Source organism: Pygocentrus nattereri, chromosome 22 (assembly GCF_015220715.1).
Source record: "Pygocentrus nattereri isolate fPygNat1 chromosome 22, fPygNat1.pri, whole genome shotgun sequence".
Lineage (NCBI taxonomy): Eukaryota > Metazoa > Chordata > Actinopteri > Characiformes > Serrasalmidae > Pygocentrus > Pygocentrus nattereri.
In genome coordinates this window covers 3802776-3813271 of record NC_051232.1, presented here as the reverse complement: position 1 = coordinate 3813271, position 10496 = coordinate 3802776, and the positions used below count along the sequence as shown (strand labels likewise).

Genomic DNA, 10496 nt, shown 5'->3' with positions numbered 1-10496 from the left:
GTCTGCATTGTCTTGCTGAAATATGCAAGGCCTACTTTGAAAAAGACGTCATCTAGATGGCAGCGTATGTTGCCGAAACCTGTATACTTTGTTCAGCCTTAATGATCCCTTCACAGATGTGCAAGTTATGTCCCCCACACCATCATGGATGCTGGCGTTTGAACTGTGTGCTAATAACAAGCTGCAAGCTCTCTAGTCTGGAGGATACAGTGTCCATTATTTCCAAAAGGAATTTCAAATTTTGGTTCATTGGACCACAGAACACTTCCTTGGTCCATCTTAAATAAGCTTGGGCCCAGAGAAGTTGGCAGTGTTTCTGGATACTGTTTATACATGATGTCTTCTTTCACCTTCACGTTTGTGAATTGCACAGTGAACTGTGTTCACAGATACTGATTTCTGGAAGTGCTCCTGAGCCCATGCAATGATTTCCAGTACAGAATCATGCTGTTTTTACTGCAGTGCCATTAGAGGGCCTGACAATGATGAGCATCCAGTATGGACCGTCGGCTTTGGCGCTTGTGAATTTCATAACATTATGATGACATTGTTCCATAATTTGTAGACACAGGTTTTCACAGGTTGGTGACCCTCTGCCCATCTGTCCTTCTGAGAGACTCTCTAAAATGCTCTTTTTATACACAGTCATGTGAGTTAGTCGTAAATTACTCCTTCGGCTGTTTTTTCATTACTTTTCCAGCCTTTTCCAGCTCTTTTATGACATTCTGAGTCCATGGTAGCTCTTCTAGCACCATCCTAACTTTCCATCCTAACATCCATGACAATAGACAGAAAATGTGTTTAGTTAGGATATCAGATAATCTAAGCTGTATAACTCTCCTCCTCCCCTCCTCACTAGACACTCTTCAGTCACACTCCAACAGGAAACCCACAAAGAGGCCCTGCACTCTGACTGCCTTTACTGACTGAGAGCAGATCTACTAGGTTAGGCTTCACTTCCAGGCCTGGGTAAAGTATCAGATTGACCTTTGACCTGTGTATGACACGCTGCCCACCAGTCACATCTATGTAATCCACGCATTGTTCTCGGCTGATGAACTCTTCATAGGGGTCCTGTTTCAGTGCAGCTGGATTTGGATAAGAGTACTAACAGTGGTCAATAGTCACTCTCATCACTCTCATGTGTAAAAAAACTCTGAAACGTCAATGAAAGTGAAAAAAAGAAGTGGGTCAGAATAAAATAACCAACTATCCTCTTCACATCCCCACTAGATACTCTGCAATCAACACCCTGCAGCCCCGATACACCAGGAAACCCACAATGAGGTCCTGGCCGCTGACTGCCTTTAATAACTGATCAGTTAGGCCCAGCTTTCGGGCCCTCTCAGTGTCATAAATGACCTGGAACCTGGAAGAACGAAGCTTTTCACCAGTTAGAGCCACCCAGTTCTCTGCACTCTACACATGTTCTAGCTCTTTTTATCAGTGCTGCTGGATTTCACTGGATTAAAACTCTGTAAAGTTTGAAGTGACCTGTTATTTGGTAAATGTAATAAACATAAAATTATATATAAAATTGTTTCTGGTCTTAAAACTTCCACTTTTGTTGCGCTTTTGTTTGTTAGACACACTTTTCATCCCTTTCTAGTGTCACTTCGGTCCTTATAGAAGAGCATAACAAGGTTAATTGTTTATGAAGTACAGAAAGGCTGAATTAACCATTGCTTGTCACTTTGAATGGAAACAGGAAGTCCCTGCAGTACTTTTAACCTCACACCACACCACTCATAGCACAGACAGACAAGAGACGTATTGCATTCACGTGGATCAATCAGACATCAGAGAGAAATACTCTGAAGGCTCTTCTAAGAAGAGTGACCAATGCGAGGCCTGTGATTGGCTGGACTTGTTTTTGCATGTGGTTACGTTGATAATGTAGATAGAAATGTTCCACTGACGTGGACCAATCAGATCTCAGCACAGATATCCGCTTCGAAGGCCCTCACCATCATCAGACCCCCAGCGCCAGTCTCTGAGATGGAGAGATCAAGAGCTGTTCTCATCGCTCTCGTCTGTAAGTAGCTTTTACATCTCTTCATTTTATTGTAGAACTTTGGCAGTAACTAATATGGCTTTATAAAAGAGTTATAAGGTATACTGATAAGGCTTTATAAGAGAGTTATAAGTTATACTGATATGGCTTTATAAGTCAGTTATAAGTTATACTGATATAGCTTTTTAAGAGAGTTATAAGTTATACTGATATGGCTTTATAAGACAGTTATAAGTTATATTGATATGGCTTCATAAGACAGTTATAATTTATACTGATATGGCTTTATAAGACAGTTATTAGTTATAGTGATATGGCTTTATAAGAGAGTTAGAAGTTATACTGATATGGTTTATAAGACGATTATAAGCTATACTGATAAGGCTTTATAAGACATTTATAAGTTATACTGATATGACTTCATAAGAGAGTTATAAGATATACTGATATGGCTTTATAAGACAGTTATAAGCTATACTGATAAGGCTTTATAAGAGAGTTATAAGTTATACTGATATGGCTTTATAAGTCAGTTATAAGTTATACTGATATGGCTTTTTAAGAGAGTTATAAGTTATACTGATATGGCTTTATAAGACAGTTATACGTTATATTGATATGGCTTTATAAGACAGTTATAAGTTATACTGATATGGCTTTATAAGATAGTTATTAGTTATAGTGATATGGCTTTATAAGAGAGTTAGAAGTTATACTGATATGGCTTTATAAGACGGTTATAAGCTATACTGATAAGGCTTTATAAGACATTTATAAGTTATACTGATATGACTTCATAAGAGAGTTATAAGATATACTGATATGGCTTTATAAGACAGTTATAAGTTATACTGATATGGCTTTATAAGACAGTTATTAGTTATAGTGATATGGCTTCATAAGAGAGTTAGAAGTTATACTGATATGGCTTTATAAGAGAGTTAGAAGTTATACTGATATGGCTTTATAAGACAGTTATAAGCTATACTGATAAGGCTTTATAAGACATTTATAAGTTATACTGATATGACTTCATAAGAGAGTTATAAGATATACTGATATGGCTTTATAAGACAGTTATAAGCTATACTGATAAGGCTTTATAAGACATTCATACGTTATACTGATATGGCTTTATAAGAGAGTTATAAGATATACTGATATGGCTTTATAAGACAGTTATGAGTTATACTGATATGGCTTTATAAGACAGTTATAAGCTATACTGATAAGGCTTCATAAGACAGTTATAAGTTATATTGATATGGCTTTATAAGACAGTTATAAGTTATACTGATAAGGCTTTATAAGAGAGTTATAAGTTATACTGATAAGGTTTTATAAGACAGTTATAAGTTATACTGATATGGCTTCATAAGACAGTTATTAGTTATAGTGATATGGCTTTATAAGAGAGTTAGAAGTTATACTGATATGGCTTTATAAGAGAGTTAGAAGTTATACTGATATGGCTTTATAAGACGGTTATAAGCTATACTGATAAGGCTTTATAAGACATTTATAAGTTATACTGATATGACTTCATAAGAGAGTTATAAGATATACTGATATGGCTTTATAAGACAGTTATAAGCTATACTGATAAGGCTTTATAAGACATTCATAAGTTATACTGATATGGCTTTATAAGAGAGTTATAAGTTATACTGATATGGCTTTATAAGACAGTTATAAGTTGTACTGATATGGCTTTATAAGACAGTTATAAGTTATACTGATATGGCTTTATAAGACAGTTATAAGTTATACTGATAAGGCTTTATAAGAGAGTTATAAGGTATACGGATATGGCTTTATAAGAGATTTATAAGTTATACTGATATGGATTTATAAGACAGTTATAAGTTATACTGATATGGCTTCATAAGACAGTTATAAGTTATACTGATATGGCTTTATAAGACAGTTATAAGTTATACTGATATGGCTTTGTAAGACAGTTTGTGTAAAGTTACGTGAAATTCCTCTTTTCTGGTGTTTTGTAGGTGTTTTGTTCTCCAGGGTCTCTGGAGCAGAAGTGGAGATGAGGGTCAGGCCAGGAGACAATGTCACTCTCTACTGCGACTGTGTTTGGAAGTTAGGATTTAATCCAGTTTGGTTTAGAAACTCCTCATGTCAGCATGAAGCTCCTCTCGTGATATCTTTTCTCACGCATGGTGATCCTCAACATTACACATTTGTGTGGAATCCCTCCGAACAAACTCATGATCTGCTGGTGAAGAACGTCTCTGAGTCAGATCTGGGTCTGTACTACTGCGCTGTACAGGAGAAGAAGGTCACCAAAGATGAAGCTGGAGTTATACGCGAACAGGATGTTTATCATTATGGAAACAGAACCACTCGCCTCTCCCTCCTTGGTAAGATTATACTTTCTGATCTAATGATTCTCATCATCTGAGGATTTCCTCTGTTATTTTAAGAATAAAGCCACAAACCGTAGGAATACTGGGCGTCATTCACCAGTATCTTCCCAACATTTTCTTAAATGTGTTCCTGAGGAAGATCTTTAGAAAACGTCTACATCAGATTCATGACGTGTTCTTAAACCACAGGACTGTCCACACCTTTTGAGAGTGTGAGTAGATTCTGTTCTTACCTAAAAACAAACCCCAAATAAGGAAACACTGGTGAAAAAATCAGAATCTTCCTGAAAACTGCTTACGAGGCTTTAAGAAACGTCTTCTTCAGAACGTTTGGTGAATGAGGCCCAGGGTTTCCTCAGGCTCTTACATGCTGTGAGTTAACTATGAGTGCAGATTGGTTTATGAGTTAAATGTTCTTCCGCTTTCAGTAATTTCCACTTTCATGTTTATTTCAGTCCCTTGTACCGCCGACATTCCTCAGACCACCTCCACCCCTCCTTCATCAGACTGTAGCGTCTGCTGGAAGCTGCTGGTCAGCATGTGTCCTGTGTTTGTTCTCCTCTCCTCCACCTGTGTGTGCTGCATCTGCAGAAACAGATTCAAAGGTAGTTTTTACTTAATTCCTACTTAAATATCTCGACCAATGTTGTTTGACCCTTTCTAAATTCATGGTACTCTGTAATGTTATACCTTTGGCCTCTCTCATGGTCAGCCGCTGACTGGACCAGTACTGTATGTGTTTAACACTGACAAATGTTATATGTTTATGTCTAAAACAGCACAGAACTGTCGACAGAATGTTATAATGCATTCATGAGGCATTATAAATATGATTATAAATATAAAATTGAATTACACTGAGTTACACTTTATAGCCATGTTTATAATACATTATGAATTATTAACATAATGCATTATAAGTAGTGTTAATAACATGTTATACTGTCAGTGCCAAAGACGTCCCAGCTTGGAGAGCGTAAAGACAAATACAGGGTTTATTTACATCCTGAGATTTCCAGTATTTATTTCTCAGCAGTGGTGCTGTTAGAGCTGCATCTTCAGGGCTTCAGTCCTGAATATTGAGATGCTCCAAACAGGCCATCCAGCCTAGAATCACTGCTATAGTGAGCTTTTCTTACCCAGCGCTGTCACTTTTAAAAAGCCAGGAGTGCTCAAACTTTTTGTCTTGCAATGTTTGTGGTGCGCAGAGGCCATAAAAGAAAAAATGTATATCTGTGTGTATATATGTATGTGCATGGGTTTCAATTTGAGGAAATAACCTAGTTATCTAACCTTGTTATAATAACTTTATATTAATATGCATTGTTTTTGTAATATCACAAGCAGCAGCTGGTCAGGAACGGAGGAACAAAACGCCGAGTCGGAAGAGCAGAAAAACTGAAGAGGTACTGGAAAATGCATAAAACATGAATATTGTCACTCATATATGAAGAATTCTGAACTCATAGGGACACATTGTAGGTGCCCACTTTCACTGCTCTTCAGCAGTTTCTCTTTTTGAGTGTTGGTTCCTCTCAGTGGTTCTTCCTTGTGATCTTAGGGAGTATCTCCTTTTGAGTCTTGGTTCCTCCCTGAGGCTCTTTCTCATGTTCTTTGGTGGTTTCATGTTTGAGTGTTGATACTCCTCAGTGATTCTTCCTGTGATCTCAGGAACCCTGGACTTTGTTAAAGTTTCTTCCTGGCAATGCCTGTTGTAAAAAGTTGTGAGTGCGTTGAAAAATACATGTGTGTCTATATATGTGTCCAAGTACCCATGGAGTAACTTATATCCTATAGAATTGTTCATATCTTGTAGTCACTTGTGTCCCGTTCAATTTCTCACATCCTATAGACTTACTTACAGGATAAAGACTCACTGATGTTCTGCAGGAATAGTTGCGTTCTATGGTAATTACTCATATCTTAGAAGAAGTCATATTCTAGTTGTGTCCTGTAAAGTTACTTATAACACAGAGTGACTCATATCCCTGTAGAGCTGCTTGTCCTGTAGTCACCCGTGTCCTGTAGGGGTTCTCACATGATAAAGAAGTATTGCATCCTGTGTGTTCTCTACTGTAGAGTTCCTCATGCCCCATATAAATACACGCATATACTAGAGTTACTGAAGTCCTGTAGCTTTATTAAAGTCCTGTAGTGTCACATCCTGTAGAGTTTGTGTTGAATTTTTCACATGCTGTGAAGTTCTTAACATCCTGTAAAAGTATTAACATGGTATGTTTTCTTCATTGTAGGTTGAAGCAGATGAGGTCTGCTATGCCTCATTGGACATCCTGAGCAGAGGACAGAAGCGCCTGATGAAGAAGAGAGTGGAGAGCTCAGATTTCAGTACATATTCTGAGGTTAAAACTGAGAAAATGTAAAAGAAAATAGAATCAGATTCAGAAGGCAAATGAAGTTGAATGGGTTTATATCAGGGCACTGTTGTTCTACAGTGCTATAATTATTGCCATTCCAAGAGACGGTTGTCTGTTAATTGAGGAAAACCGGAACACTTTCGTGTGACTGATTTGGTTCACATGTGAAAAAACTTGAAGAACAAATTTCCTTGTATCAAAATGAATACGGTATTTATTGGAATGTGCCTTTATTTATGCAAAGAGGACAAGAATGCACATTTCACTTAAAGTACACTTTTCAGTTTTCAGCAATTTTGGTTCGTTTCTTTGAGCTCGCAGTAACTGTGTATGTCCATCCATCCATCCATCCATCCATCCATTTTCTAAGCCGGGGGGGGGGGGGGGGGGGGTGCTGGAGACTATCCCAGCAGTCTTCGGGCGGAAGGCAGGATACACCCTGGACAGGTGGCCAGTCCATCGCAGGGCAGACAGACAGACACAGACAGTCACTCACACCCAGGGGCAATTTAGCATGTCCAATTGGACTGACTGCATGTCTTTGGACTGTGGGAGGAAACCCACACAGACACGGGGAGAACATGCAAACTCCACACAGAGAGGACCCTGGTCACCCAGCAGGGGAACCGAACCCTGGCCCTCCTTGCTGTGAGGCGACAGCGCTACCCACCACGCCACCGTGCCACCCCTTTGTGTATGTATATGTGTGAATTCTGAGCCGGTGTGTTCTTGCTCATAAGCAAAACAGGGTTTTGAGAAAACAGCTTGAGCTTACACAGAAAGTGTGAGATTGAGGTATATTATGTGTGTGTGTGTGGGGGGCTTGTTATGTGGGCTTCAAGAGATGATCAAACCAATAACCCTCATTACAGCGACGGCTTCTGTAGGTTTTCTTTTTTGCATTTATGTTTGTGATTTCCTTCAATTTCGGAAGCAGCAGTTGAACAGGAATAAATTAATTAATAACGCATCTTTAGTTTAAGATTTTTTAATTTATTGATTTATTTTATTTGCCAGTAATTTGATTGACCCAGGAATTAGTATAGTAGCCAAAGCCTACAAACATTTTATTCTAATATTTTAATTATTATTCAGCTCCTACTCCGGTTTCCCCCCACAGTCCAAACACAGACAGTCAGGCCAGTTCGACATGGTAAATTGCTCCTAGGTGTGAATGTGTTTGTCTGTCTGTCTGTCTGCCCTGGAATGGCCTGGCAACCTGTCCAGGGTAAATCCTGCCTTCCGGCTCCAGCACCCTACCACAACTCAGAAGGATAAGCGGTTTAGGTGATGATGATGATGATGATGATGTGTGTTATGAAAAAACAAATTATTTTGCTTTTACAATGAAACATGGAGAAATTACAAAGAGCAAACATTCCATCAGTGCCACACACTTAAAATGCTCCGTCAAAGGATTATTCAGTAAAGAAAATGGTTCTATATAGAACCATGAACACTCAAAGAACCCTTTGCGTTGTGAAAGCGTTCTTCAGATTGATAGAGAATCTGTTGCATATGCTTATATGTAGAACTATTTTGAATAGGGTTCTATATAGCACCAGAAAGGGTTCTTCTATTATTACAAGCTTAACATCATAACAATAGAAGAACCCTTTGTGGTGCTATATGGAACACTTTTATAAACGGTTAGAACCATATGCGACCCATTCTCCATCAGTCTGATTTAATGATGCAAAAACCTTTAAACTTTGAGTATTTATGGTTCTATAAAACCATTTTCTTTACTAAAGAACCCTCGGAGAACCATCATTTTTAAGAGTGTATACAATAAGAGTCTAAATGAAGTAAACGTAGGAAATGTAGTCATTATATTTCATAGTCATTCAGAAGTACGTCTCACGTATCAGGTACTGCTGATATCTTGTATCTCTCAGCCACGCCTCTTGTAATGAGTAGCTTGTTTGGGTGGTTTATTTGTCAGTCAGTGATGTCCTGTGTGATGTGGAGACAGGCACAGCTGCTTGTGTCAGTCAATTGACAATTCAAGACTCCCACATGCCTCTGAACTTTTTTCTTGAGTAAGCCAACAATGCCAAGATAATGCATGAAGCCTATATAATATACACTATGTTTCCAAAAGTATTCACTCACCTATCCAAATCATTGAATTGAGGTGTTCTAATCACTTCCATGGCTACATGTGCAAGCGATTGGGAATGACCACAGTTCAGCCATGAAGTGGTAGGCCACGTAAAATGACAGAGCGGGGTCAGCGGATGCTGAAGGGCATAAAGCACAGAGGTCACAAACTTTCTGCAGAGTCAATCACTAAAGACCTTCCAATTTCATGTGGACTTCAGATCAGCTCAAGAACAGCATAGAGAGCTTCATGGAATGAGTTAAGTGCCGCCACTGGACGATGCGATGCGGAGTGGAGCGGTTGGCAGGAGAACAGTATTTGTCTGACTGCATTATGCTAAGTGTAAAGTTTGGTGGAGGGGGGATCATGGTGTTGGTTTTTCAGGAGTTGGGCTCGGCCCCTTAGTTCCAGTGAAAGGAACTCTTAATGCTTCAATGCCAAGGGATTTTGGACAATTTCATGCTCCAAACTTTGTGGGAACAGTTTGGGGACGTCCCCTTCCTGTTCCAACATGACTGCACACCAGTGCACAAAGCAGGTCCATAAAGACATGGATGAGCTTGGCTGGCCTGCACAGAGTCCTGACCTCAACCCGATAGAACACCTTTGGGATGAATCAGAGCAGGGACAGCAAGCCAGGCCTTCTCATCTGACCTCACAAATGCAGTGCTGGAAGAATCATCAAAAATTCCTATAAACACACCTAAACCTTGTGCAAAGCCTTCCTGGACGAGTTGAAGCTGTTATAGCTGCAGAGGGTGGGGCGACATCATATTAAACCCTATGGATTAAGAATGGGATCTCACTCAAGTTCATATGCGTGTGAAGGCAGACGAGCGAATACATTTGACAGTACAGTGTATAATATATAAGGTTAAGAATTTTTCATTGACCAAATTCCTAATTCCTGTTAATATTCATGTATCAAGCTGTGGTTGCTGAAAGTGAAAGGACATCTTGGGTCACTGGGATTGAAGGGTACATATACCTTTGAGACATTTTAGAAGATATGGCTGGATTTATTTTATTTACAGTGACCCAAATTGTGGCTAAATGTGGTCCGTAATCAGGTAAATAGTGAGCAGGGGTTTATAAGACCACTATTTATCCTGGTACTCCCTCAATTTAGTCCCATAACAGTATGAGTATGTTGACTTCATATCACAAACAGCAGTCATTTCAGCACCATGGACAAAGATTTACTTTCAAGCAGAAGAGTGATACTCAGTGACTTGCGGATGTCTGGAAGCAAAAAATCCCTGGTGCACAGAGCACTGGTATGGGTGTGGATGGACTTGTCCAGGAATTTTGCCTTCCAGTTAAAGAATTGATGAGTTGTAATGACTGATGGGAGCATCTGATCTGTTTGCTGTGAATCTCATGACTTTCTGGCTTTGATCTGACTTTTATTTTCATTTTTAATAAAAAATTACATATTATGATTGCGCTTTTGCATTACCTTGCTTACTGTTTTTGGAGTAGAAACATTTGTGGTGAGTTATGATCCAGACTGAACAGGGAAAAAAACATTTTAGATGCTCCTATCAATCAAACAGTCATAATATACCAACCAAACTTTTGTCAGGGTGTTCTGGCCTTAACTCTTCTATAACCTTCTG

At 38.9% G+C, this 10496-nt stretch overlaps 1 protein-coding gene across 1 annotated transcript; it reads left to right on the top strand.

Moving 5' to 3' along the window:
• Positions 1-1998: 1998 nt before the first annotated feature.
• Positions 1999-7137, top strand: LOC108411569. The gene is made up of 5 exons (XM_017683201.1): positions 1999-2035; positions 4021-4392; positions 4854-5003; positions 5746-5804; positions 6651-7137. The coding sequence occupies exons 1-5, from the start codon at positions 1999-2001 to the stop codon at positions 6777-6779; spliced, it is 747 nt and encodes a 248-aa protein (XP_017538690.1). The 3' UTR covers positions 6780-7137.
• The last annotated feature ends 3359 nt before the right edge of the window (positions 7138-10496 follow it).

Bases quoted from the DNA above. Each gene is read 5' to 3' on its own strand.
- LOC108411569 (XM_017683201.1), top strand. From the start codon at position 1,999: ATGGAGAGATCAAGAGCTGTTCTCATCGCTCTCGTCT. The intron at 2,036-4,020 runs GTAAGTAGCTTT...GGTGTTTTGTAG, and splicing joins TGTTCTCATCGCTCTCGTCT to GTGTTTTGTTCTCCAGGGTC. The intron at 5,805-6,650 runs GTACTGGAAAAT...TCTTCATTGTAG, and splicing joins AGAGCAGAAAAACTGAAGAG to GTTGAAGCAGATGAGGTCTG.